Source organism: Setaria italica, chromosome VI (assembly GCF_000263155.2).
Source record: "Setaria italica strain Yugu1 chromosome VI, Setaria_italica_v2.0, whole genome shotgun sequence".
NCBI classification, from domain to species: Eukaryota; Viridiplantae; Streptophyta; class Magnoliopsida; order Poales; family Poaceae; genus Setaria; species Setaria italica.
In genome coordinates, this window is record NC_028455.1 from 34,505,035 (window position 1) to 34,532,809 (window position 27,775).

The 27,775-nt window shown below is 47.7% G+C and overlaps 4 protein-coding genes across 7 annotated transcripts; all 4 read right to left on the bottom strand.

Annotated features, from left to right (window-relative positions):
- Positions 1-569: 569 nt before the first annotated feature.
- LOC101768595 (ankyrin repeat-containing protein At5g02620) lies at positions 570-4,073 on the bottom strand. The gene is made up of 4 exons (XM_004974041.3): positions 3,872-4,073; positions 3,067-3,611; positions 2,099-2,508; positions 570-1,952 (listed from the first exon to the last, which is right to left on the bottom strand). Exons 2-4 carry the CDS (start codon positions 3,461-3,463, stop codon positions 1,074-1,076), a joined length of 1,686 nt encoding a protein of 561 aa, XP_004974098.1. The 5' UTR covers positions 3,464-3,611; positions 3,872-4,073; the 3' UTR covers positions 570-1,073.
- Positions 4,074-10,937: 6,864 nt separating this feature from the next.
- Positions 10,938-11,567, bottom strand: LOC105914618 (putative disease resistance protein RGA3). The gene is made up of 2 exons (XM_012846898.1): positions 11,563-11,567; positions 10,938-11,436 (listed from the first exon to the last, which is right to left on the bottom strand). Exons 1-2 carry the CDS (start codon positions 11,565-11,567, stop codon positions 10,938-10,940), a joined length of 504 nt encoding a protein of 167 aa, XP_012702352.1.
- Positions 11,568-17,225: 5,658 nt separating this feature from the next.
- LOC101768185 (disease resistance protein RGA2-like) lies at positions 17,226-21,737 on the bottom strand. The gene is made up of 2 exons (XM_022827336.1): positions 17,546-21,737; positions 17,226-17,369 (listed from the first exon to the last, which is right to left on the bottom strand). The coding sequence occupies exon 1, from the start codon at positions 21,083-21,085 to the stop codon at positions 19,598-19,600; it is 1,488 nt and encodes a 495-aa protein (XP_022683071.1). The 5' UTR covers positions 21,086-21,737; the 3' UTR covers positions 17,226-17,369; positions 17,546-19,597.
- A 288-nt stretch (positions 21,738-22,025) lies between these two features.
- Positions 22,026-27,431, bottom strand: LOC101767251 (putative disease resistance protein RGA3). 4 transcript variants are annotated; one of them, XM_022827332.1, is made up of 4 exons: positions 26,821-27,431; positions 22,972-26,575; positions 22,653-22,788; positions 22,026-22,341 (listed from the first exon to the last, which is right to left on the bottom strand). In XM_022827332.1, exons 2-3 carry the CDS (start codon positions 26,449-26,451, stop codon positions 22,675-22,677), a joined length of 3,594 nt encoding a protein of 1,197 aa, XP_022683067.1. In that variant the 5' UTR covers positions 26,452-26,575; positions 26,821-27,431; the 3' UTR covers positions 22,026-22,341; positions 22,653-22,674. The 4 variants fall into 4 exon arrangements, 3 of the variants coding, with proteins under 3 accessions (XP_022683067.1, XP_022683069.1, XP_022683068.1); XR_002678034.1 differs by having other exon boundaries at positions 22,074-22,338; positions 22,899-26,575; positions 26,821-26,984; XM_022827334.1 differs by having other exon boundaries at positions 22,074-22,333; positions 26,821-26,986.
- Positions 27,432-27,775: the final 344 nt, after the last annotated feature.

Genomic DNA, 27,775 nt, shown 5'->3' on the forward strand with positions numbered 1-27,775 from the left:
GTTAAGAACGCTGGGGTTTGCAACATCAGGCTGAAGACAGCTCCAGCCACACCACCACTGTTCCTTTCCCTTGAGATTGAAGCCAACTCCCCTCAATGGTACGGCGTATTTCAAAAGGACATAGCAATCCCGCCTAGACAAGTTAAACCGTCAGCTTCAAGGGTATACAGAATGACAGAATGTTAAATGGTCCGAGAGTCTGTCTCCTAGATTTCTATCTACTGCTCCATAGCTGTGTCCGGAGAACTTTCTGTATCAATCTCTTCATCTCTTTATCTGCAACAGCTTTTATCTCAGGCACGATCAGCATCACCTTATACACAGGATTGCAGGACCGCCATAGCAGCTTCAGAACTTCAAGATCACATATAAATTATGCGTAATTTTTCAGGAACGAAACATGTAGATGTTGGCACTTCAATAATCACATGACAAAGTTCACCAAATCAGCCTCCGTTTTGCCAAATAAAATTTGACCAAACAGCAGCAAATTCGCGCCTACACATTTCATCCCTGTGGTCAGCAAATTAGAAGACCATCTTCTAGGTTAGTCATGACGCATAGTCAAGTCTTGGAAAACTTTCATGTGATCGATCATGGATCACTGATCATTTTCACGGTGTCAACACATAAACCCTGTGTCATGTACAGACCACATACTCCAAGGCCCCCGCCCCCGCAAACAACCTACCCAGACGAGGTCAGCCAATTACTGAATTCACCCCGTTCTACCACTTTCTGACATCATCTTGCACAAGATCAGAATGCATGACCATTACACATTGGTACTGAACTCTTTTATTCTACTCTGATCAAGTTATCGCCATCATCATGGACTGTTTCAGGTACAAGAGATACACAGCTTTAACAGACTTTCACCCAGGAATGGATACAAGACAGTCAAGTGAGCTGAGAGGTGATATCCTTGTGTTGGCAGCAAGGAAAATTCAGCTAAGCACAGATACCGTGCTCCAGCCTCTGCATCTTCCTGATCTTCAGTTCTACCCCAGTGAATGCTATTCAGTATCCCAGCACTTTATGTACAAAGAATCCATCATAATGTAACTGTTATTCTACAGTGCGTACATCTTCGTCTTGTATTCGCTGTTAAGTATCTCTTCATCTGAATCAACTGACCGGGACCACGAGCCCCGGGACTGGCTCGCGGAGGCCTTCCTGATCTTCCTCGTGTTCTTCTCGTTCAACCTGTGGGTGATGATGCAGTAGCACATGGAGCCAAGGGTGGTGAGCATGATCACGGTGCCAATTGCCATGGTGCACCAGGCCAGCCACCAGTCATCACGCCCCACCACGACGTATGTCAGTGCAATGAAGGCCACCGAGATGAAGAGGCACGCCAGCCACATCAGCTTGTTCATCACGAAGACCATCCGCTTCTTGGCCTTCTGCTCCACCACGATCAGCGAGGTCTGGACGACGACGACCGCAAGGGAGATGAAGAGAGCCAGGGCGTCGAAGACCAGGAAGACTATGAAGGCCGGGTTGCTAGCAACATATGCTTGTCCCAGGGACATCTCGGGAGGCGCTTGGCTCAGATCCTCTACAAAATTTCCAGGGACGGTGAATATGGCAGCAAAGGCTACGGTGGCGATAAGCACTGCAACAACAGTGTTGGAGTTGATGGCGTTGTTTAGACCACCAATATGGAGCTTTTCGAGTCTCTTCTTGATCTTATGGACTTGCATCTTGGTCTGACGTGTTTGTTTGATCTGGGACTGGACATCATGTCTGATATCACTGACTGTTTGCTTAAGTTGCTTTGCTGAATTCGGAGGATGCGCTGGCTCTTTTGCAGTTACGCCACCAGCCTCCTTAAGGATGTTAACAAGTTCTTCATTGTTCATTTTCTCAGCAATGGCGAATGCAGTCTCTCCAGATCTATTAACTGCATTCACATCGATCCCCTCAACTGATAATAGAGTTTGCACTATCTGCAAAGAAGTACAGTGATATATGAGCCACATTTCAGAAAGCCAAAAATTGATGAGCTTTATGCTCACAACTATCCTAATAAAATAGATTCATTAAGTGTAAGAAGGTACATAGATAAAGAACAATCCAATATGTGATCACCTACAATGATATTCCCCTTCCGACTAGCAACATGCAAAGGTCGGTTCCCCTGTTTGTCTTCGATATGGACAACTGAAGTATCAGGCTTCAGCAACTCGACCACGATTTCAGCATTTTGTCCTTTCGAGGCCATATGCAGTGCCGTTTGCCCCTTCTTGTCAGTCCTTAAACCAATGCTGGGATCCTTATTCAACAATGATCTTACAACTTCCACATGGCCCATTCTTGCTGCTGAATGCAAAACTGTTTTCCCATTATTTCTCGCAATTCTGGCGAGGCTAGCATCCGTTTCCAGTAGAAGATTGACTATATCAACATGCCCCTGAATTGCAGCAGTGTCCAAAGCTGTAGCATTTACAGAATTTGTTGTCATGGCAAGAGCAGGAAAAGCCTGCAACATCTCCTTCAGAACTTCTGCAAAACCAAGATGGGAGAAGATTATTAGCCTGCAACATCTCCTTCAGAAGACAGAAACACTGCATTTCACTGTCCATTAACATGTGTTTTATGGTAGAGAACAAAGTGGGATAAGATCAACTAACCAATAGTCACATAGTCACATCATCACCATGCGCAAAAGGAACACTAGCAACTTATCATAGATCAGACTCACAATACAAATTTCTTCAGACCATGGTTTCAGGAAAAGATTGAGAAAGGATTGATGTTTTCTCTCGGCCATATGAAAAAGATAGTCGAAAAAATTGTTGAATACATCAACCTTAAATTGAGCACATGTGTTTTTCTGAGTCCATCAAGATCAGCACAACTTCTCTGACACTAGACAATTACAGGTATAAATAGGTCAACAGTCAACAGTACAGTCTCAACTAACTGCAACACCATCTGCCCAAATTTTTAATTCCGTTCCATAAACCCAATCATCATTTATATTGACTACTATGGCTAAGAAAACTGGTTGTGAGAGTGTTGTTTTACGTTGACGGCAAGGAAAGGCAGATAACAGTTTACCAAGATGGCCTTGCTTCGCGGCGATGTGGAACGCATCGAAGCTGTTGCTCGCCTTGATCCCGGCCGTCTGCACATCGGAGACCTTGAGGATCTCCCGCACCACCTCGGCGTGGCCCTTCTCGGCGGCGACGTACAGCGGCGTCTCGCCGTCCTGGTTCTGCTTGGCCGCCATCTCCGCTACCAGCGCCGGGTCGAGCTCGGCGAGGATCCTCTGCGCGTGGGCCACGCTCCCGGACCTCGCCGCGAGGTGGAGCGGCGTGTCGCCGCGCTTTCCCGGGCTGTCCCTGCTCCGCCGCTCCAGGGACATGATCCCCCGGAAGCTCTTCTGCTTCTCCATCCCCCGGAAGCTCTTGAGCTTCTCCAGCGCGCCCAGCCGGATGCTGGATTGCCGCTCCATGGCCGAATCCGAGGGGAAACTAGATTGAACCGGAAGAAGGCTTCAGATTGCGATGCCTCGTTCTTGACGAATCCAGGAAACCTCCGCCTGACCAAACTGTGTGCGACTCCTCAACAAACTCCCCAAAAATTGCAACTTCTGCCTGGCACTGCAAAAGAAAAAAAAACATTAGCATTTATGCCCGCTGTTGCACTGTGATCCTGGCTGAGAACAAGAACTGAAATGGACACGAAACAAATAAATTTCAATGCAGAAAATTAGAAACGAAAAGGGAAATAAACGAGAATATTACAGAATCCCATTCCCCACCGAACCAAGAACAGAGAAGAAAGCTCGAGAATGCAAGAAACCAAAGAAATGAAAATCGAATGATTTATCGAAAGATCCCCCCCACCCCAAAAAACTCACCCTTTCTCGCACCAGCCGCCGCACCCAATGACCCAATGAGGAGCGGAGGAGGGAACAAAATCAAGGTCCTGGACTCCTGGTGGAGATATCGGTCGGAGCCCTCCTGGCTTTTCTTCGTTTGGCCCCTCTCTCTTTCGTAGAGCTCACTTTCAGGCTTCGCCACTTCTGCTTGGCCGCCGCTGATGGGAGAAGACTGTCGAACAAATATGCCAATTGCCTTGCCGGATGAGTCTCCTCTGCAGTTACTGCAGAGAGACTGTGTCCCCGGCAAGTGGGCCAGTTGGCCGGTGGACCCACTGGTCAGCTACACAGTGTCTCTGCAATAACTGCAGAGGAGCTGCTTCCCAATTGCCACCCTGACCTCAAGTTGGTAGGGGGGTCCTTTATTTTTTTATGGGAATAAATTATTGCTACTTGGCAGCCTTCTATTGGCTGCAATTTTCCTTTCCTGTCAATGTTTGTTTGTGGTGGTTCTCTGAGGGAAAAAGGATTGGTTTGTGGTGCTCTTTGCCTCTATCATCAACTCAATCAAAGGAAAGATCGATAAAGAAAAACAAAATAGGTGTAAAAAATGAAGAATGATATGACAGTACTTTTATTTTCATGTATCTAAGAATAAGTAGAAAGTAGAAACATTCCAGGTTTATTCTAAATAAAGTTTAGTGAAGAACTAAAATAACTGTAAGAGGTATAGTGTGGTCCTTAAATAAGGAAATGTTTCAAACTAATCTTATGCTGCAAACAATGGAAGGTCAACCATCACTGTCCAGGAGAGGCTAGTACACTGTTGTAACAGTATTGATTAGTAGCTAGCTCACATTTTCTCTGAAGATTAGCTGTTGCATGGTAACTATTACAATTAAACAGTAGCTGACTCACAGTTTCTCTGAAGATTAGCTGTTGCATGGTAAGTATTGCAATTAAACAGTATCTAACAATGCTAATTAAGCAAGCAGTACACAGCCAATTCACAATGTAAAGAAATGGTTTTGACCAGTGTTTGCTGTGTTAGCACACATGTCAGCAAAAACACTACCCGATACTTTTATCACTAACATAGCATAAAGAAAACTTAGTGGGTGCTGGTCCTTTTCACCCCTTTAATCTCCCTTTTATTCCCTAAATCCTTTTACGAACAATCCAACAAAGCAAGGACGTTGCCGGCCGGCCACCATGACATTCACCGGTCAAGGTAAAAAGCAGATAAACAAACTCGCATTAAGAAAACCAAAATCACCATACGTTGCACGTGATGGTGCCGATCGAGTATTGGCTCGCAGCATTATATATCCTGGGCCCACATGTCACCGTGGTGAGTGGTGCTAGTAGTAAACTTATGTCCTGGATCTTCGGGACCCACATGTGTGGGCTCCGGCAGCCGAAAGCCTCCAAGGCATGATCACTTGGGAAAGAGCGAGGAAGAACGTGGTGGTGGTTTCATGGGGAGAAGAGTACAAGAATGCATGTAGCTCTCGAAAGGATCTTGGTATGCTTATAGAGGTGAGTAGGCTCAAAAAAACTTCGTAACGGTAGTAGATACGTCGGAACTTCTGACACTATGCTGGAACTTCCGACAAGGTCAGAATTTCCGGTACATAGGTGGAACTTCTAATATCAGGAATAAAGCTGAACAAAATTCAAAAACTAACTTGAATCTGCAGAAACTATTTGAATAAAAAGTTCGGTAATGATGAAGAGAGACAACTGCAGGTGAATTTTATGAGAAAAACTTTACTAGAACGTAGATCAGCATAAATCAAGTCCTAGGTCAATAAGAATATGAAGAACTCAATAAGCACACGAGACAAAAAATTTGTTTACCGAAGTTCACTTCCATTAAGGAAGCTACGTCTCCATTGAGCAGCTCACAAAGAGCCGGGTCCTCACTAACCCTTTACCTCTCCCAATTAACCACAAAAGAGGATTGAGTTACTTACTATGAATCCACGAAGGATGGGTGATACAAACGTTTCCGGATGCACCGCACAAAGAGAGCTTGTACATATGGTTGGGAAATTTAGGATCTTCAACATACACCAACTCGGATAGGGAGCCATTAAAGAATGCATTTTTCACATCAATTTGATAAAGTTTGAAATCATGATGAGTAGCATAGTCTAATAAAATATCGTTTGCATGGATTGGATCGGCGATCCGGAGTGAACCGACCCACGCCTATCCTTATTTCGAAGGTTATGTAAAAGTACTCATAATTTTAGTAACAACACAAGCTATGGATATCTGAATTTTGTAGTAGATTGAACACTGCATTATTTTTGCTGTTTACTGTTCTGATGACAACTCTTGCAGAGCCACCTGAAAGCATAGATTTTTTTTTCCGGAGAGGGAGAGGGAGAGTGAGAGATGGGACACCCAAGCACATGTAGATAGGAATTAATGAGAAGAGCATATATGTTTGTGTCCCAAAACGAAGTAATGTGACAGACATCTCCCAGGATCATGTTAAATAATGCTAGGCGCATCATGTGCTGGTGTCCCCCCTGATGAGAGAGCACCTAATCCGGGCCTTTTTTATGCATAGGTGACAGGGGTCATGATGCGCGAGATTAGCCGCACGACACCTAATGCCACTCTGCAAGACTGCAACAATTCTTTAAGGACGCCTGGCTGCTGCCTGCGCCCCATGAGCGCCATCAACAGCAGCAGCATCGGTATAGTATTCAGACACGGGAAAGTCGCCAAAAGCAGCTAATCAGAACCACACGTGGTGCCTCAGCAATTAAGCAACTTGTTGCTTGATCGTAGCCGTAGCAGTATCTAGGATTAAGATAACAGTGTTTATATCTCCTGGATAATCCTGGTAGATCAGCGATCACCGAGGCGTACCTACGGAAGGTGCATGCATCGATCTTTCAAGGAGGAAAAAAACAACACCGTGCCAATTAACTTGGCAGTGGTTTCAGACACTTTTTTCTTTGGATCCGTGCAGTGATTCATCATTGCTGTTAAGCTAATCTGAATGGTTAACGAAAAGGTTATGCATTGGATCGGAAGGAGGCAAGGCAAGATTGCACATGCAGGAAGCCAGGAAACGACTGGCAGGAGGAGCGTACAGGGCAAGGGTGGTGCCAAAAGAAGAGGAGGAGGAGGAGGAGAAGCATGGGCCATGGAGCCATGCATGGGTTGCGGTTGGTGGTCTGATAGATGCATGCATCTCGCGGTCGTCAGAAGCAATCAATCAGACAAACCCCCACGTACTCCCTCCACTGACGCTACTGAATCGCGGTGGTCGATCGATTCATCAGCTATCGAGGTAGCCGACCAACCTTGACCTCCGCGGTTTTGGTCAATTCAGCACGACTCCCACGCCCCCTGTATTTGCATGGATTGATCGCTTTCTTTCTCTTTTCAATTCAGAATACAGTTGGGTTTCGATTGGATCTGGGTTGTTGGCACTTGCTGTTACAGTCAGTAGCAGGGGCCCTGGGATTAGAGGCCAGTGAACTCCTAATCCTACCACTGCTCTCTACTGCCCCCACTAATCCATGCTTTGCGGCCTAACAAGTCAACGGGGCCAGTCAACTCGCGACGGCCAGTATAAGTGTATAACGGCCTAAAAGATCTTTTCGAGGCTGTCTTGGACAGTTGGATCACCCTACAAATGGCTTAAACTAAACTAAAGGCTTGGTTAATTAGTTAGCAGTTAGATACAGTACTCCTCCTGCATCCCTTTGTTGAATTGAATGGCATTTACATTACTTTGTAGTAAATCAAAGAGCAAGATTCCTCGCCCAAAAAAATTGACAGCAAGACGATGGCGACTGTCAGGATGAACTGGTAAGCAATTTGGAACTGGATACACAGTGCCACAGTGGGTATGGTATGCATATACTAATAGGAAGGCCCCACGCCAAGAGGGGAGCTAGGAAATCATCGGAGTAAGTTTCATGGGCAGTTTGCTTCCTCTCGATGCCTCTGCTCTCCCTCTCGTCTCCTCTCCTCTCCTCCATGCGATGGAATTGAAGACAGGAACAGGGAAGGTTTGGTCACATCATCACGAGCATGCTGGAAATTATGACTGAGAGATCAAGTTGAGATGAGTCTTTGGTTTATTTGTGATGAGTGATTAACTAGATGATTTAAAGCTTTTCCGGCTGAGTCAATATTTCATATGCGCATGATTATGCTAACGGCTAATCGGAGATGTTGTGTTGTGTGCGTTGTGTTGTGGTGTGTGTAAAACATATCTTATGTGTTGTGTCTCTTGACTCGTGATGTGCAGGTGTAGGATGCGACATGGCGGTCGATGATACGAGGTAAAGATTAAATCCACGCTGTAGTTCACAACAGCTCGGTGTAGATTTAATCTTTATCATGAGTCATTTTCGAGCTACAGTGATGCAATAGTGAATTGATTATTCAAGCATGAGCGAATTATTTGGATATTAATTTATTTGGTTTTGCTTGCTCAAGAGTGCTCGGGAAGTCTTTTAGGTTCTCTTATTTTTAGTGCTCGTTGATGTGCACTAGCTTGTGTGCTTGAGCATTCTTTTTTTGAACGAATGGGCACGAGACGGTGCCTATTTCATTGATAGAGCAGGTTGTTACAAAATAGTTTCAAATTGTGATATGTTACATGATTACTCTCTAGATAGAAAAGACGCTAAAGCTTTGGCCCCTGCTAAGATCCATGTGCTTGCTTCCTCCTTGACTTTGGCGAGCAGAGAGGTCGTTGCCATCTCGTGATGATTGAAGATTCGCCTATTTCGCTCCTTCCAGATCTCCCATATTAGCAGCAGCGTCATAGAGCATGTGCCCTTTCTAGGCGCTTCTGTCCTGGTAGTCATATTCATCCACCATTGTAGAGCGGTTTCCGTTGGGGTCCATTCCGAGGGGTGCATGCTTGGTTGAGATGTCCAGGTGGCCACTAGGCTCCATATTCGTTTGGTGTATCTGCATTGGGCCACGAGGTGGTGCGCTGTTTCGTGTTGCGTACGGCATAAAGGGCATATAGGGGAGTGAGGCCATCCTCGTCGCGCGAGGCGGTCAGCCGTCCATACACGGTTTTGGAGAATGAGCCATGCGAAGAACTTGCATTTCGGTGGCGCCCAGCAGTGCCATAGTGTTTTGTATTGCGGCGCAGAAGTAGATCCCAAGAACTGCGCTTTGTATGCCGATGCCGCTGTGTATTTGCCGTTAGATGTGAATTTCCATTGGATTGTGTCTTCCTGTTGCGTTTGCATTTGTGGCCTTATTAGAGCTGCTAGACGCCATATAGTTACAAATTCTTGGAGGTGTTGTAGTGTCAGTCCTTCCTGGAGGTTTATGTTCGTCACCCAGTTGTTGTTGTGTAAAGCTTCTGCTAGTTTTTTATGCTTTCCCCTGGATAGCATATATAGGGTTGGTGCAATGTCCTTTGGTCTAATTCCTTGTCCCCAGGCGGAATGCCAGAAGCTCGTTTTGCGTCCATTGCCCACCGCGATCGTTGTGCAAGCCGCGAATAGTCGTTTGTCGGATTCATCACATGGCACCTCCGTTCCAATCCATGTTTTCTGCGGGGATTCCCATTCGTGCCATATCTAGCGTAGCCTCAAAGCTCTGGCGAATTTGTGTAGATTTAGGACGCCTAATCCTCCGTTTTCTTTAGGTAAGCAGGTTTTGATCCAGTTAACCTTGCATTTGCCGCCTGTAAGCGTTGTGTCTCCCGCCCAGATGAATCGTTTTCTTATTTTATCTAGTTCATCTAAAACTTCCGTTGATGCTTTGAGGACGGTGAGCAGATATAGTGGCTGTGCTGAAAGAACTGCTTTGGTGAGGCAGACCCGTCCTGCTTGGGAGAGGTTGCGACTATGCCATCCGGATAGCTTCTGCGCTGTTTTGTCCATTATGGGCTGAAAGTCCAGTTTCCTTAGGCGCCTAATCGCAAGAGGGAGACCAAGGTACCGTATTGGGAAGCGTGTACGAGCAATTGGCCATTGTGAAAGTATTTCTTCAAGATCAATGTTGCCACAGCTGATGGGGGCCACAGTTGTCTTTTGTAGGTTGGTTTTGAGTCCAGTTGCCTCCCGAAAAAATCCAGCTTGAGCATTCTTTTGGCTTGAGTTCAGAAGACAACAGCACATATGCACAGTAGTAGTACAGTAGCACTTGAGTACATGAGCTATTGCATGCTTTGTCTAGTTAACTTGTTTATTTTCATGAGCTCTTTTGACAGGTTAATTTGATAAGAGTTTCTTAATATGTGCTTTATTATTTTTCTTCTGCTATGCTATGAACGTTTTCTAATCGTTACCAAGGTGAGCTTATCACGAGTTGACTTGTGTCATCTTGACGATTAGAAGCGAGGTACGTTTGGGATGGCAATCAGGATACAATCCTTATTCTCGGAGAAGAATTTTAAAGGCTCTCATTCACACACTCTAATCGTCCGGTCCTTCAATGGCTCAATGGAATTCTACGGCTACCTCAACTCAAATTCCTTCCTGATGTGGAAGCACTGTTAGCGAGCATACTACTGGCACGCAAAGCACGTGGGAATAGAATGCGAGGCCCAGTCAGTGAGTGGGGCCATCCTCCAGAGCTTGTTATCGCCGCTATGCAAAAGTCAAAGCTTCTTCCCGTGTATTTTCCTTTTCTTGTCATTTTTCGGTTTGAAGTTTTTACCGGATTGACTGGATGTTGAAGAAGGCCATCGAGGCCTGCTGTACCGAGATTGTGGGCTCTCGCTCCATGCACCTACTGGGCTGGCTTCACTCCTGGCCCGCTTCGGCGGCAAATGGCAAATACTCAAGCTGCTTCTGTAGATCCTCACATGTGACGTCAGTAGCTAATCTAATCGTATGAGATGGAAAGTGTATCTTAAGTGATGGCATGGAACCAAAATCCTCGTGAAACAAGAGTTTACACAACTTGTCTCTCACCTTAGAATTGGACTGCCTGTACATACCGCTAGCAAATAAAATTGGTAATACATTATTACTTGAAATATTCGAATATTTTGGTTTTGAAAAACTACAGATTGAGTCGTGTATGCATACTCTTAGCGGCTCACGCAACGGCTCAACAGTGCCAGGCAGATCACATGTGCTTTTTGTAGCAAATTCAATTACACATATCTCACAAGAGAAATGGCTTCAAAGTTTTCTGACACACAGTGCCACATCTTCAACCGAAAGTGCTTCTGAATCATGCGGTTGTGGTACACCATCTTGGCTAGCGTGGTCTTGCCCACACCCCCCATTCCAATGATGGGCAGCACCTGAACAATCTTGTGATCTTCCTGGTCGCGCAAGATCTTCACCACCACCTCCTTGTCGTCTTCCCTGCCAATGATACCCAGAGACTCATCCAATGCTGGGTAGGTTTGCCGATACAGAGCTTGCGGTGCCTCCGCACGCTGCAGCAGACCAAAAGTATTCATCTCCGACACCAGCTCGTCAATCTTATCGAGCACGTTCTTGAGGTCCCTGCTGGCCTTCTGATGGAACACAAGCCGATCACGCGAGAAGTAGAGTACCTTTCGTGGCGTGGACTCGCCGGCCTGGGCCTCGCGGCGCAGAGCCTCATATTGGAAGTCATCGAGGACATCATCAGCCTCGTTTAATCTAAAAAAAATCAGCCTCACCGCTGCGACGCCGCCGCATCTCGCACTCGCCCGCGCCGCGCCGAGGGTGCCACGGTGGCAAAGTCGTCGTTGAGCGTGTCGTCAAGAAAGCGGTACCGTGCAGTACCCCATGCTCACACGCACCAACTACCAAGAATGGTCATTGACGACGCGCGTGAACATGCAGGCGCAGGGCCTTTGGCAGGCCGTCGAGCTAGAGGAGGGCGAGGTCGTCGAGTACTGCGAGGATCATCTCGTGCTCGCCGCCATCCTCCACGCCGTTCCACCCGAGATGCTCAGGTCATTGGCGCGTAAGCGCACGGCATGCTCCGCCTCGGAGGCGATTAAGACCGTGCGGGTCGGCGTTCAGCGTGTGAGGGAGTCGACGCCGCCCAGCTGAAGAAGGAGTTCGGTGATCGTGTTCAAGGAAGGAGAGTCCATTGACGACTTCGTGCTTCGTCGGCCTCGCCAACAGCATCCGCACCCTCGGCATCGACGTCACCGATACAGAGATCTTCGACCTGTTCGCTTCAGCTTATTCAGCCGGCTTATCAGCCACCAAACAGTGTTTTCCTCTCATAACAAATCAGCCGTTTCAGCTTTTCAGCCAGCTTATAAGCTGAAGCGAACAGGCCCCTTGAAGAAGATGTTGCAGGTGGTTCCTGACCACCTATCACAGATCGCCATCCCATCGAAACCTTCCTCAACATGGAGACCATCGCCGTGGAGGAGGTGGTGGGCTGACCTGCGTCAGGTGGAGGAACGATACAAGAAGAAGACGCCGCTCGCTTCGCCGTTGGATCCGATCCGCGACAAGCAGGGTCGTCTCTTGATGTGCGAGGAGGAGTGGCTCGCGCGGCTGAAGCTACGCGCCAACGACGACTCCGGCAGCAGCTCCGGCTCCATCAGCAATAGACACGGCAAGACGTGACACGGTCACAGCGGCCGCAGCAGCAGCACCTCCTCTTCGTCAAGTAGGGAGGGGAAGGAGAAAGAGCGGCCCGGCATCGACCCATGCCGCAACTGCTATAGAAAAGGCCACTGGGCCAAAGACTGCTGCAGCAGGCCCAAGTCGGGCCAAGCCCATGTGACCCAAGGTGAGGAAGATGAACCTACATTACTGATGGCCCAGGCCGTCGTTTCTGCCAGCTCTACTCCGCCGCCGCAGAGCCTCGTCAATGCCTCTCCTCCACCGCCGCCACCGTGAGCCCCATCACTGGGTTCTTGATACAGGCGTCACCAACCACATGACCGGGGCAAAGAGCGCCTTCTCCGAGCTTGACGCCAGCATCTATGGGATGTCCATTTCGGGGACGGATCCATGGTGGAAATCGAAGGGCGCGGCTCCATCGTCTTCAGCTGTAGGAACGGCGAGCACCGTGCGTTGACCGGGGTGTATTTCATACCCCGCTTGACGACGAGCATCATCAGTCTCAGACAATTGGACGAAGTCGGCTGCAAGATCGACATTGAGCATGGCGTCCTTAGGATCTTCGAGCAGGGCCACAAGCTGTTGGCCTGGGTCAGGTGCTCCCCAGCTCGGTTGTACCTTCTGGAGCTCAAGATCGAGCGCCCGGTGTCCCTGTCTGCCAAGAGCGAGGAGCATGCTCGTTATGGGCACCTCAGCTTCTAGTCGCACCGCCAGCTCGCGCATCACGGCATGGTACGTGGGCTGTCGCCCCTCGATCAAGTTGACCAAGTCTGTGATGTGCCTGGTCGGCAAGCAGCGGTGAGCTCCCTTCGCCGAGCACGCGCATCGTCACGCCACGAACGCCATCAAGCTCATCCACGGTGACATCTGCGGCCCAATCACGCCTACCACGCCCAGCGGTAATCAGCACTTCTTGTTGTTGGTTGATGACATGAGCTACTTTATGTGGCTTGTGCTGCTTCCTAGCAAGGACTAGGCGGCGTCGGCAATCAAGAATTTCCAGGCAGCCGTCGAGGTGGAGACTGGCTGCAAGCTGAAGACCCTCCGCACCGACCGTGGGGGAGGAGGGGAGTTTACCTCTGTCGAGTTTGGGCGCTACTGTGCTGAGCGCGGCATGCAATGGCAGCTTACCGGCCCCTACTCTCCGCAACAGAATGGGGTGGTTGAGTGCTGCAACCAGAGTGTCGTCGCCATGGCGCGTTGCATGCTCAAGGCCAAGAGCTTGCCTGGCTACTTCTGGGTGAGGTGGTCGGCGGTCACCACGGTGGTACATATTCTAAACCGAGCTCCGACGCGCACACTCGACGGCAAGACTCCCTATGAGGCATGGTACAGTGAGTGACCGCCGGTGCACTACCTCCGCATGTTTGGCTACATCGACCACGTGAAGATGACGCGGCCTCACCTGAAGAAGCTTGACGACTGTAGCTCTCCGATGATTTTCGTCGGGTACGAGAACGGCTCCAAGGTGTGGTGCTTCTTCGATCCAAGTTCTGGGCGCATCACAGTGTCCCGCGACATCATCTTCGACGAAGCGGGGCAGTGGAAGTAGGAGGAGCATGACTTCAACGCTGGACACTGCGACGATGAGCCATTCACCGTCGAGTACGTGATGGCTACCATGGCGGGCGCACTTGATCCAGATCAGGGGCTTGCGATGCCACGCATCCCCTCACCAGCTGCACCAGCGTCTCCCATGCCAGGTCTGACTGAATTTGTCTCACCTCCATCCGGGCACCTTGACGAATTGGATGCAGATCATGACAATGACGCGCTACTCCGCTTCTGCGCCCTCGACAACGTTCTCGGCCCAGCGACTCCACCCGGCTTTGCGCCCAGGGTGCTCGACGACGAGCTCCACTTCACCTCTGCAGAGGAACCCAGCTCCTTCCGCGAGGCTGAACAAGAGGCATGCTGGAGAGGGGCCATGATCGAGGATGTGAGGTCCATCACCGACAACAACACCTGGGATCTCGTCGACCTTCCACCTGGACACCGTGCAATCGAGATCAAGTGGGTCTACAAAGTGAAGCGCGACAAGAACGGCGATGTCGTGCGGCATAAAGTGCGTTTGGTGGTGAAAGGCTACGTGCAGCTCGTCGGGATCGACTACGATGAAGTCTTAGCGCCTGTGGCCCGGATGGAGTCAGTGAGGCTCCTGCTCGCACTGGCGGTGCACCAGGGATGGGATGTCCATCATATGGACGTCAAGAGCACCTTCCTCAACGGAAGGCTCAAGGAGGAAGTGTATGTCTCCCAGCCCGCAGGTTTTGTGGTTGCCGGCGCTAAGCAGAAGGTTCTGCGCCTTCGAGAGGCGCTATATGGCTTGAAGCAGGCACCCAGGGCCTGGAATGCCAAGTTCGATGCCGCCATGGTGTCACTTGGTTTCTAGAGGAGCAGCTCGGAGCACGATGTGCACACGCGCACGAAGGAGTCCTCCGCGTCTACGTCCACGGCAACGACGAGATTCTGGCATTCAAGGCTGAAATGAAGACAATCTTCAAGATGAGCGACCTTGGCTTGCTGTCCTACTACCTCGGGATCGAGGTGAACCAAGGGCCTGCTGGGATCACTCTCTGCCAGTGCACGTACGCCGACAAGCTCCTGGAGCGCAGCGGATGTAGAGCTGCAACTGCACAGCAACTCCCATAGAGCCGCGACTCAAGATGGGGAAGGAGAGCAGGACTCCTGAGGTGAACGCCACGGAGTACAGGTGCATAATCGGTGGGCTTCGTTACTTGGTTCATACCAGACCGGACCTCGCATTTGCAGTGGGTTTCCTGAGTCGGTTCATGGAGAAGCCGCATGAAGAACACCTAGCCGCGGTGAAGCGAGTACTCCGGTATGTTGCTGGAACGCGTGGCTATGGGCTGCGCTATGTGCAAAGGGAAGACCAGGCGCTGAAGCTAATTGGTTACAGTGATGCTGATCTAGCCGGTGACATTGATCAGCTCAAGAGCACCAGCGGCATCGTCTTCTTCCTCGGCAACAACCCCATTACCTGGCAGTCGTCCAAGCAGAAGGTCATGGCTCTTTCTTCTTGTGAAGAGTAGTACATCGCGGCTGCAAGTGCTTCATGCCAGGGCGTCTCGGTTGCTGAGCGACTTCGTCGGCTTGGAACTTGGAGCGCCAGAACTCAAGGTGGACAACATGGCCGCCATTGCACTCAAAGAATCCTGTTTTCCATGATCGCTCCAAGCATATAGACACAAGTTATCATTTCATCAGGGAGTGCATCGACGGGAACCGCATCGTCATCGGGCATACCTCCACTGAGAAGCAGCTCGCTGACATGCTCACCAAGGCGCTTGGGCGCGTTCACTTTCAGGAGCTTCGTGCTGAGATTGGCGTCGACAACATCTTAAGTGACTCGGTCAAGGCTTAGGGGGGAGAAATATTGAACATAACCCGTTGATCGAGTCAAGCTCTTGTATATAGCTCTGTTTGTTAGTTTTTCTGTTAGCGTGTTAGCCTGACGCATGCCATGTTCATGCGGGGCGCTTTCCGTTTTTCTCGCGTCGTAGGAGCAGTGAGCGGCCGTGCGTGAATTGTGGGATGGCACGATCATTAGTGGCGTGCGTGCCGCTGCTGGTTGTTAGCTAGTTTGTTTTATAAATTGCAATGAAGATAAACAAAAAAGCTGCTCAGTTTTCGCAGCACCAAAACACCTTTGTTTCAGTGAGTTCTTGAGTGCTCGTCTCTGAGCTCGCCGGCAACGAATTTCTGGCGACCTCCAACATTCACCGTGGGCGTGGTGGATGGGTAAGCGCGCGGCCACCATGTTCTGGCACTAGTAGGCAACCATATCTGGAAGCATTTTTAAGGGGACATGGCATCAAACGATTGGCAAAATCTGAAAAAACACGCGGCATGCCTACAGCGTTACCGTATCTAGCCACAAAAAGATTGGCGAAATCTCAAAAACAGATGCACTCTGTTTTCCTTCAGTCTTCCTTGTGTCGTTCTTCAGGTTCATCTTCTTTCTAGCATTTCATCTTCAGCCCGAAGATCGGAGCACTGCCCTTCCTCATGTTTTATTGCCATTCGGTATTCCGGTCTCCCACATCCAAGTCAGCTGCTCCAAGTGAGCGGTATATCTTCACCTTGTCCACCACAGTACTCTAGAACATAGGCTGCTGAACCAGTCTTTGAGCAGTTCCCATGCTTATTGCCGAATCAGCTCGATATTGATCCAATTCTGTCTGGAAAAAAAAACAAATCATTATGATGAAGCCCAAGTGTGCCGAGCATAGAATATTCAAGAAGCATATCTTTCATTGCAAATCCAATATCTAGACACAGACTGATAATCCTGCATTGTACAGTATAAAAAAATTCTAACAAAATGCAATTTAGCCACCACACATCCGGACAACAATCTACCGAACAGCATGGATGTACATCTGCTAACTTAGGATTCATGGTCATGCCATAGGTCAACAGTTTAACTTGAGCCTTCATTTTTCTAAGGTAAAATGGTGAGGAATATCTCTTGCCTATGAGCATGTGATGCTGTCACAATCGTTTAACTGCACCACAGTACAAGGAGAGATAAGTTACATAGTAGGAAACCTTCCTTGGCATTTTCTGAACTTGGACTAGGCCCCATATGTAGAGTTCTTTTCATGATATACCGATTTAGCAGAACAGACATGGTGAATATATGGGCAGGTGGATTTTGTTACCTTTTGATTCCTTAGTTAGGATCATTAATAATGATATCTTTTCTATTGTTTTCAGCTTCTCATGTTGCTGTGAGGAATGAAAAAGATGTATGTCTGGCTGTCTGCGCGACTGCACCATCCCTGGTGAGGACACAATGAGCAGAGTCGGAGCCCAACCCCTTTTCACACTCTTTACTCCTTCCTTTGGCACTTGTCATATGCGCAATCATCCATTCTCCTATACTGCTGCAGAAGGACAGACAACCATATGTTCTGGGCTTTGCTTCTGGCGTACACAGATCGATTGTGGAGGATTGCATTCCAATTTAATCTCAAGGTCTGGCATAACAAAAGCGACAGGGTTGAGTTTCATTCAGCTCGATGCAAATTGAGTTCTACTGTATATACTTGAAACATAAAAAAGAAAAGGTAAAACGATGTTGGATTAGTCGAAGAATGAGATAATGTTCAATGGAAAAAAGAACAAGGTAGTAAGAGAGAGGTAATGCAGGCACCTCGATTCAGACTTGAGGGTCAGCAGTGGCGGAGGAACCTCTTTAAGGACTTTTCTCTCTTGGGTTCTGCTGCAGGAATGTGCTTTCTTGGAATAGAAGAGACCAAGTCAAAATACTCCCAACCTTGTCCGTAACGCCTTTGCAGCTCGGGGCAATCCTTGATATGTAGGCATTTTAAGTCTTGAAGCCGCTGGAGGAGGCCCTCCGGAAATTTCTCAATCCCTGGACACCTAAGAATTGTCAGTACCTCAAGAGAAGTGAGGCCATTCATCACATCAGGCAGTGCTTTTAGCCCCTGGCAACTGTGCAGACGGAACCAACGCAGCTTGGCCAGATTTCCTAGGTTTGAAGGCAGTGCTATCAAACTTTTGCACCAGCAAATCTCCACTTCGACAAGTGATGCAGGCAACTTTGGAATCTCCAGCAAGCTGTGACAAAAATATATGTATAACTTTTCCAGACGAGGCAGAGGAAGGATCTCCTCATATGATGAGCCTGTGCCCTCCAAATTCTTAAGGCAAATACTCAAAGATCGAAGCAGAGGCAAGCAACGCAGCTCCTCCACTGGCCAGCGGAGGATGCTGTCGCAACCTGAGATATCTAATTCCTCCAAGAAGGCAAAGCAATCCCCAAGTCCAAGTTGCAATTTGGAAATGTTAAAAATCGATACAAAGGCATCATCACCCGATAGCTTTAAATTTCGCAGGGTATCCACAGATCTTTGGCTTTGACTCTGCTGGTCATCGAAAAGCATCACCACATCTGCCAGCATCCCAACTTCCAACGAGACAAGGGACGGGCAAGAGCCCAAAGATATGCTCATAGGAACAAGGCCTTCTGCAGAATCAATGCAACGACATAATCGTGCTCTTTTGACGAATGAAAAGGATAGGTGTGTGAGAGCTGCGCTCTCTGGAAGATGTGCAAGTTTACTACAATTATCGATTCTTAGCTCCTCAAGCTGGGGAAACATCACGGAGCTATAAGGCTCTCCTGCACTGTTTTCTGCCCATTTTTCCAACTTCGGCAAATGAGATAGCTCCACTATCTTTAGCTTTGGGAAAATTTGCAGAGAGGTATTGTATGCTTCACCTTCCACATCGACATTCTTACATAATGTGGTCAGGCTGCCCATGCAAGATAAATACAAATGCTCAAGAGAGGACAGCCATACTATTGGCAGATCCTTGCATCTTGGGCAATTGGCAATACCGAGTGCCCTTAGGCACCTGAACATTTGAGGGTCTCTCATCCACCGTGAGATTTCATGGCCACTGTACCCATGCACCTCCAAAATTTTGAGCTCACCATGAGGTGCAAGCGATTCCAATACTTCTTCCACATTATTACTGATCACATCATTTAAAGGTTTGTAATCTTGATCGCGGCCCCAATACAATCGTAATTCACTCAGTTTCTGTTTCTCATGGAGATTAGCCTTTGACCCACTCTTTACTTTCCTCAAATTGTACAGTTCTAACTTGTGGCCAAGCTGTCGCATGTCTCTGAGTTCCTCAATCCCAAAGCCATCTCCTGTGTCATCCACAACAAATGTTGTCAGAGTGCGAAGGTTGCACAGTAGACTAAGTTTTGGTGGCATTCGTTCCAAATTCTCACATCCGCAAAGATAAAGATGGCTGAGCTTCCTCAAGGTTGTTATTCCTTCCGGTAGATATCATAGATAACGGCATTGGTCAAGTCTCAATGATTGTAAGTTATACAACATGCATAGTGAATTTGGTAATCTAACAATGTCTGACTCAGAAAGATCAAGGTACCGCAAATGTGATGTATTTATACGTGGGCTATGGATAAAAGCAGGATCGATGCAACAAAGCGCTCTTAGTGATGTCAGTTTGAACTTCTTGAGATCCCTGAGTCTTGATTGAGTTAATAAAGTGCGGAGAGATAATGTGCCTTTTAATCCACTGATCTCTTCCAATTTACAATCTGACATTATCATGTGGTACACATCTTCCATTGGTGTTTTTTTCTGAATTAATTCTTCTGCAGAGGCGCATTCGTCCGTGACATCTTTTGCTAGGTCATGCATTAAATCATGCATTTTACATAAAATTTCCTTGGAAAATGATTGCACATCCACATCTTGAAGAAAGGACCTCCAAGCCAACTCGTTGAAAATGAATTCGCCTTTCTGTGCCAAATCCATTGTTCCCTCACCATGTATATAATATAACTGTTTGCTATCCATAGTTGGACCAACTTATCCTTCTCCATCAAATAGTCTTTGGGGAAAGCTGCACAGAAAGCAAAGCATTGCTTCATTTCCGATGACAAGTGTCTGTAGCTCAGTTTTAGTATGGACAATACTTCATCTTTGCCTCTACTGGTATCACTAATATTGCTTTCCGCAATGGCCTCCCAGTCCTGGACTTGCTGTTTTGAACTCATCAAGCCTCCCATTGTCTTGAGGGCAAGAGGCAATCCTTTACACTTGTTGACAATGCACCTGCCAAACATGACAAACTCTTCTTGCTCTTGGACCCCTTTACTAAATGCCTTCTGTGAGAACAACTCCCATGAAGCGTCTTCACTTAGGCATGCTAGCTCATAGGGGGGAAGGGTGCCCATTATAGAGGCCACTTGTCGGCTCCGACTTGTGACAACTATCATACTTCCGAATCCACCAATAGAAGAACACAGTAGTGGCTTCAGGTCATCATCCCACTTTTGCTGCTCTTCGTTCCACACATCATCAAGAACCAATAAGTACCTTTTCTGGCCAATGACTTCCTGCAGTTTTCCTCGCAAAAGCTCAATGGTGTCAGGCAGGGAACATGTTCCATTTGTAGCCAATTGAATGACGGATCTAACAACAGCAGTAGCTTCAAAGTTTTCAGATACACAGTACCACATCTTCACGTCGAAGTGCTTCTGAACCCTGTAATCGCTGTATACCATCTTGACCAGAGTGGTCTTTCCCAAACCACCCATTCCAATGATGGGAAGTACCTGGACATTCTGCTGATCTTGCTGATCGATCAACAGTTTCACCAACGCCTCCTTGTCTTCGTCTCTGCCAAAAATCTCTACAGACTCATCCAGCACTGAGTGCGTCTGCCGATAAAGAGCATGCGGTACCTCTGCGCGCTCCATGAAACCAAACTTGTTCATCTCCATCACTAGCTCATCGATCTTGTCAAGCACGTTTTTGAGGTCCCTGCTCGCCTTATGACGGAACACAAGTCGGTTATGCAAGGTGAAGGAGCTCAGTACCTTGCTGGTCATGGACCGGTGGCTTTGGGCCTCACGATGCAGCGCCTCGTACTGGAAGTCGTCCAGGACATCGTCAGCCCGGTAGGCAACCACATTGAGGTCCTTCATCCACCTCCTGACAGCGGGGTTATTCTCACTCTTTACCTCGGCGTCGGCTAGCAAGGACTGGACGGCCAGCAGATGTCGCTCCAGCTTGCGCCGGTCATCATCGACGCCCCACATGCGAGTGATGCTCTGGACGAGCACATCAGCAGCCTTGCCAGCCACTCTGGACACCATGGGCAGAAGCAGTGACTCAGCCATCTCAAGTTAACCTTTGCTCACAGGTTCTTCGATCAAGCACGACCTCCCAACCTATGACTATCAGCTTCGGCTTAGCTAGATGCAGGAGCCAGGAGGAGCAGATCGAGCAACAGCTGTGGAAAGAATGGGGATACTAGTAGGAGAAACAACAGGTGGCTGATATTCTGGTCACCAATGTCAATTGTCAACTGAAGCTGGACAAAAGCGAGTGGGTGACACTGAAAAGTATAAGACTAATGGGAGAACGCTACGCGCACAAGTTGACTGACTTGTGTGCGCGCCAATAGACCAATAATAGTAGTTGACTGGTTGAGTGTCAGCATCTCCGTGGGGGAGGAACCCGTTCAGGCATTTCTACAAGCACAGCGCGTGCAGCTACAGGAGGGGAGAGAGGAATGGAATATGTGAGAACAGGAGCTTAGAAGAAAGAGGATACGACCTGATGCGAGGGCAGCACTTGGTACTCGGCGAGCTCAGTGCGCCACCACTACTGTCAAACTTGGACTGCAACAGCATCGGTGTATACAGCTCCATCTGTTTCCTGAATTCCTGTGAGCCGGATAAAAAAATGACGGTCACAATCGCTGTCAGTGGAAGAAATACAGGATCACAAATTCACACTGATTATAGATAAAGGCAGTGCGCACGCGCTCCCAATGTGACTATGTGAGCCGGCCCAGGCATTTTTACAGCAACAGGGATGGGCGGTCGAGATGGGCAAGCGGCGATGGCCACCAAATGGAGGAAAGAAATTGGATTGCACAACAGGAGACAGCCAGCGCGTGCGCTCGGTGTGACGAGAAGTCCCATGGCCCGCTGGGTAATTTCTACGAGCACCCCGCGTTCATAGCACAGCTATGTGGCTACGCTATAAGAGAGGCGACATGAGAAGGTAGAGGAAGTGAGACCGACGGACCGAGAGTGTGCGGGACCTGAGGAAGAGCAGAGCAACCAAGTGCTGATCTAACATTCACTATAAGAGCAGAGCAGAGCAACAATAATAAGTCGCGGGCTGTCAAACATTCCACAGCAAGGTGAAAACTCTCTGATTACAGGGTCAAACAGATACTATAAAATCACAACACGAGATGATCTAACTGCATGATCACAACATGATTCTAGTCCCCTCATCAAGATATGCACACAGGCCCGCATGCCACCACTCAGCTGTGCGTTGAGCAGAATTTGAGGTATCACGATGTTCCGAGTTTTCTTCATCCCAGTGTTTTCTTCATGTGCTCGATCATCCTGCACTGCTGCACAAGGGCAAGCAATCAATTAGTCCCAGTATTCATGCACGGGTCACATTATGACCGCAGATCAAATATTTCACCACAATGAAGTTTCACTATTGTAACCTGCAGTTCACAGAATATATATATGGCTCTAACGATGTAAAACGGATTAATCAGGAAGCAAAGCCACCATTATTTTACCATGGTACTCCTACCGATCAACCGATTAATCATGTAAAACGAATTAATCAGAAAGCGCACTTGCACATTTCTGATGAACAGCACAGTTGGGTCAAAGCAATGAAGCATCAGGTGTTGGACTAGATGTTCACCTGTGCATTTTGCGTGCCTTGATCAGCGAGACAAGAAGCAGCTTCCGTGGCACAGAATGGAACAGGCTTCTAATTTTTTGTATTGTCCTTTGCCGCATCCAGTGATCAGTCCAAGTGCAGTCAATCTGATGACATACTGACAGTACAACCGAAAAGAATGGAGTCAATATGCATTCAGAACAATGATGTGAGCTAGATCAATAGCAGAATTAGTTGACGGGAGAGGCGAAGCACCAGCATACATACCTCAGTTGCCTGGAGAACCACCACCGCACGAGGGAAGGAACCACTTTCGTACGTGCCCTTTATGTATAGCTACCTCAGTTGCCTGTGCGGGTGCTTCAATGTATTTATGGGGAATAGAAGCGATCAAGTCAAAGTACTCCCCACCTTCTCTGCAACGCCTCTGCAGGTCAGGGCAGTGATGTATGTATAGGTATTTGAGGGCTGGGAGCCGCTGCAGGAGACCCTGCGGAAATTTCTCTATCCCTGGACATAATCCAATATCAAGGGAAGTGAGACCATCCATCCCATCTGGCAACGCTTTCAGTGCCTCGCAAAACAGCACACTGAGTCTCCTCAGCTTGACCAGATCTCCGAGGTTTGAAGGCAGTGCCACTAAACTTCTGTTGTTGTCAATCCTGAGTTCCTCGAGGGATGCGGGAAACTCGGGGAGCAGAGGAAGGATTCCGTCTTCCTCAGATGACGAGCCCTTCCCCTCAAGTTTGGAGCAATACCAAATGTTCAGAGATCGAAGGCGAGGAAAACAACGGAGTTCCTCCACGGGCCAGCGGACAATATTGTGGCATGACATGATATTCAATTCTTCCACAGAGACCAACCAGTCCCTAAGCCCAAGTTGCAATTTGGATTTATTAAATATCGTTATGAAGGCGTCGTCACCCTTAAGCGCCAAAGATCGTAGTGTGCACAAAGGTCTTTGACTCTGGCTTTCCTCGCCATCTGGAGGCATCACCACATCTACCAGCAAATGTGATATTTCTAAGTGGACAAGAGATGGCAAAGAGCCCAAAGACATGCGCATCGAAATAAGAGCTCCTGTAGAATTATTCCAGGGGAAACCAGATAGGTATAGATGTGTGAGAACCGGTAACCTTGGGAGACTTGCAAGCTTATCGCATTTCTCAATTTCTAGTTTTTCAAGCCGGGGAAACGTCAGCGAGCTAAGAATCTCTCCAGCACTATTTTCTGCCCATCTGTCCAACTCAGGCAAAGCAATTAATTCCATCCTCTTTAGCTTGGGGAATATTTGCAGAGAGGTATTGTATGCTTCAGCTTTCACGTTGATGTTCTTACACAACGTGGTCAAGCTTTCCATACCCCGTAAACACAAATGCTCAAGAGAGGATGACAACCATACTATTGGCAGGTCCTTACATCCTCGGCATCCGATCATAACGAGTTCTCTCAAGCACCGGAACATTTGAGGATTTCTCATCCATTGCGAGATTGTGAGTCCACCATAACTATGCACCTCCAAAATTTTTAGCTTATCATGAGGTTCAAGAGATTCCAATACTTGCTCATGATTAGTGGCCTCACCAATTGTAGACTTGTCATATTCATCACGACAATGATCCCAATACAACAACAGTTCATTTAGATTATGTTTCTCATGGAGATTGGCCTTCGACCCACACTTTACTTCCCGCAAATTATACAGTTCCAACCTGTTGCCAATCTGTCGTAGGTCTTCGAGCTCCTCGATTCCACATCCATCTTTTGTGCCCACAACAAATGTTGTTAGTGTGCGAAGGTTGTGCAGTACACTAAGTTTTGGGGGCATTCGTTCCAATTTACAACACCCCAAGAGATAAATATGGCAGAGCTTCCTCATAGTTCTCATACCCTCAGGTAAATATTGTAGTTGGGAGCAGCCATTAAGCCTCAAAGACAGTAAGTTATACAACATGCAGATTGAGTTTGGCAAGCTAACAATATTTGAGCGAGAGAGATCAAGATACCGCAAATGTGCTGTGTGTGTGAGCTCCATATGGACGATTGAAGTATCTCCACAACGAATACTTAATGCTCTTGATGACATCAGTTTTAACTTCACCGGATCCTTGTATGATGATTCTGGCGTCAACAAAGTGCGAAGATACATAGTGCCTCCGAGTAACTGGCTGATTTTGTTCAATTGATCATCTCTCGAAATATGCAAGTGACGGACGTCATTTACAGGCAGATTTTGCTGAATTAACACTTCCGCATTTGCACATTCATTTGCAACATCTTTTGCAAGGTCATGCATCAAGTCGTGCATTTTACATCCATTTATCTCTTGTTTTGAGGCATATTTAGAATAATAAGAAGGATCATAGGGCTTCCTCACTAATACCACATCTTGGAAAAAGGACCTCCAAGCCAACTCGTTGAAGACATATTCCCCTTTTTGTGTCAAGTCCATCGTCCCCTCTTCATTAACATAACCGTTTGCCATCCATAGTTGAATCAACATGTCCTTCTCCATCACATAGTCCTTGGGGAAAATTGAACAGAAGGCAAAGCATTGCTTCATCTCATGGGACAAGTGCTTGTAGCTCAGTTTTAGTATGGGCAATACCTCATCTTTACCTCTATCGGTATCACTAATATTGCAATCTGCAATGACCTCCCATTCCTGGATTTGATATTTCGAACTCATCAATCCACCCATTGTCTTCAGTGCAAGAGGCAGTCCCTTGCACTTCTTGCTGATACATCTGCCAATTTTGACAAACTCTGCTTGCTCTTGCACTCCTTTACTAAATGCTTTCTTTGAGAACAATTCCCATGAATCATCTTCACTCAAACACACTAATTCATGAGGTGGAAGGGTGCCCATTATTGACGCCACTTGTCGGCTTCTACTTGTGACAACTATCATGCTTCCTGATCCACCAATTGAAGAACAGAGTAGCGGCCTCAAGTCATCCTCCCACTTCTTTTTGTCTTCGTTCCACACATCGTCGAGAATGAGTAGGAACCTTTTGCGGCCAATAGCTTCCTGCAATTTTCCTCGCAGCAGCTCGATCGTGTCAGGCAGATCACATCTGCTATTTGTAGCCAACTCAATTACAGACCTAACAAGAGGAATAGCTTCAAAATTTTCTGACACGCAGTGCCACATCCTCAATTCAAAGTGCTTCTGAATTTTGTCGCTGTTGTACACCATCTTGGCTAGCGTGGTCTTGCCCACACCCCCCATTCCAAGGATGGGCAGCACTTGTACATGCTGCCGATCTTGCTGGTCCAGCAACAGTTCCACCACCCCATCTTTGTCATCTTTTCTGCCAATTATCTCCATGGATTCATCCAGCGCTGAGTGCGTCTGCCGAGGAAGAGCTTGCGGCGGCCCCTCCGGAAGCGCCACCAGGCCAAACTTTGTCATCTCGGTCACGAGCTCGTCAATCTTTTCGAGCACGTTCTTCAGGTCTCTGCTCGCTTTATGACGGAATACAAGACGATTCTTTGAGGTGAAGTTGCTCAGTACCTTGCTTGCCATGGACTGGCCGCTCAGGGCCTCACGGCGCAGTGCCTCGTACTGGAAGTCGTCGAGGACGTCGTCGGCCTGGTACGCGGCGGCCTTGAGCTCCTTCATCCACGTCCGGACGGCGTGGTTGGTCTCGCTCTTCGCCTCGGCGTCGGCCAGCAAGGACTGCACGTACACCAGGTGGCGCTCGAGCTTGAGGCGGTCCTGGTCGACGCCCCACATGCGAGTGATGCTCTGCACGAGGGCGTCAGCCGCCTTGCCGACGACGCCGCGCACCACGGGGAGCAGCAGCGACTCTGCCATGTTTCCTTGCTCGCAGGGCTTCCTTGCTCTTCCTCAACGGCTCAACCACAGGGAGATCTGAGAAGAGGCAAACTGTGTGCGACTCCTTAACAAACTCCCCAAAAATTGCAAGTTGTGCCTGGCACTGCAAAAGAAAAAAAAAACATTAGCATTTATGCCCGCTGTTGCACAGTGATCCTGGCTGAGAACAAGAACTGAAATGGACACGAAACAAATAAATTTCAATGCAGAAAATTAGAAACGAAAATGGAAATAAACGAGAATATTACAGAATCCATTCCCCACCGAACCAAGAACAGAGAAGAAAGCTCGAGAATGCAAGAAACCAAAGAAATGAAAAAGTGAATGATTTACCCCCCAAAAACTCACCCTTTCTCGCACCAGCCGCCGCACCCAATGACCCAGTGGAGGAGCGGAGGAGGGAACAAAACCAAGGTCCTGGACTCCTGGTGGAGATATCGGTCGGAGCCCTCCTGGCTTTTCTTGGTTTGGCCCCTCTCTCTTTCGTAGAGCTCACTTTCAGGCTTCGCCACTTCTGCTTGGCCGCCGCTGATGGGAGAAGACTGTCGAACAAATATGCCAACTGCCACCCTGACCTCAAGTTGGTAGGGTTGGGTCCTTTATTTCTTATGGGAATAGATTATTGCTACCTGGCAGCCTTCTATTGGCTGCAATTTTCCTTTCCTGTCAATGTTCGTTTGTGGAGGTTCTCTGAGGAAAAAAGATTGGTTTGCGGCGCTCTTTGCCTCTATCATCAATTCAATCAAAGGAAAGATCAATAAAGAAAAAGAAAACATGTGTACAAAATGAAGAAGATATGACACTACTTTATTTTCATGTATCTATCTAAGAATAGTAGAAAGTAGAAACATTCCAGCTTTATTCTGAATACAGTAAAATTTAGTGAAGAACTAAAATAACTGTAAGAAGGTAAAGCGTGGTCCTTAGATAAGGAAATATTACAAACTAATCTTAAGCTGCAAACAATGGAAGGTCACCTATCACTGTCCAGAGAGGCTAGTATGCTGTTGTAACAGTAAGGTTTAGCTAGCTCACATTTTTCTCTAAAGATTAGCTGTTGCATGGTAACTCTTGCAATTAAGCAGTAGCTAACAATGCTAGTTAAGCAGTACACAGCCAATTCACAATGTAAAGAAATGGTTTTGACCAGTGTTTGCTGTTTAGCACACATGGTCAGCAAAAACACCATCCGATACTTTTATCACTAACAGAGAGCATAAAGAAAACTTAGTGGGTGCTGGTCCTTTTCACCCCTTTAATCTCCCTTTTATCCCCTAAATCCTTTTACTAACAATCTTTCAAT

Excerpts from the sequence above, each read along its gene's own strand:
- LOC101768595 (XM_004974041.3), bottom strand. The coding sequence starts at position 3,463 with ATGGAGCGGCAATCCAGCATCCGGCTGGGCGCGCTGGAGAAGCTCAAG. Across the intron at positions 2,509-3,066 it reads CGCGAAGCAAGGCCATCTTG|AAGTTCTGAAGGAGATGTTG; the intron begins GTAAACTGTTAT and ends TTGGTTTTGCAG. Across the intron at positions 1,953-2,098 it reads GTCGGAAGGGGAATATCATT|ATAGTGCAAACTCTATTATC; the intron begins GTAGGTGATCAC and ends ACTTCTTTGCAG.
- LOC101768185 (XM_022827336.1), bottom strand. The coding sequence starts at position 21,085 with ATGGCTGAGTCACTGCTTCTGCCCATGGTGTCCAGAGTGGCTGGCAAG.
- LOC101767251 (XM_022827332.1), bottom strand. The coding sequence starts at position 26,451 with ATGGCAGAGTCGCTGCTGCTCCCCGTGGTGCGCGGCGTCGTCGGCAAG. Across the intron at positions 22,789-22,971 it reads CACCCGCACAGGCAACTGAG|TATGTCATCAGATTGACTGC; the intron begins GTAGCTATACAT and ends TTGTACTGTCAG.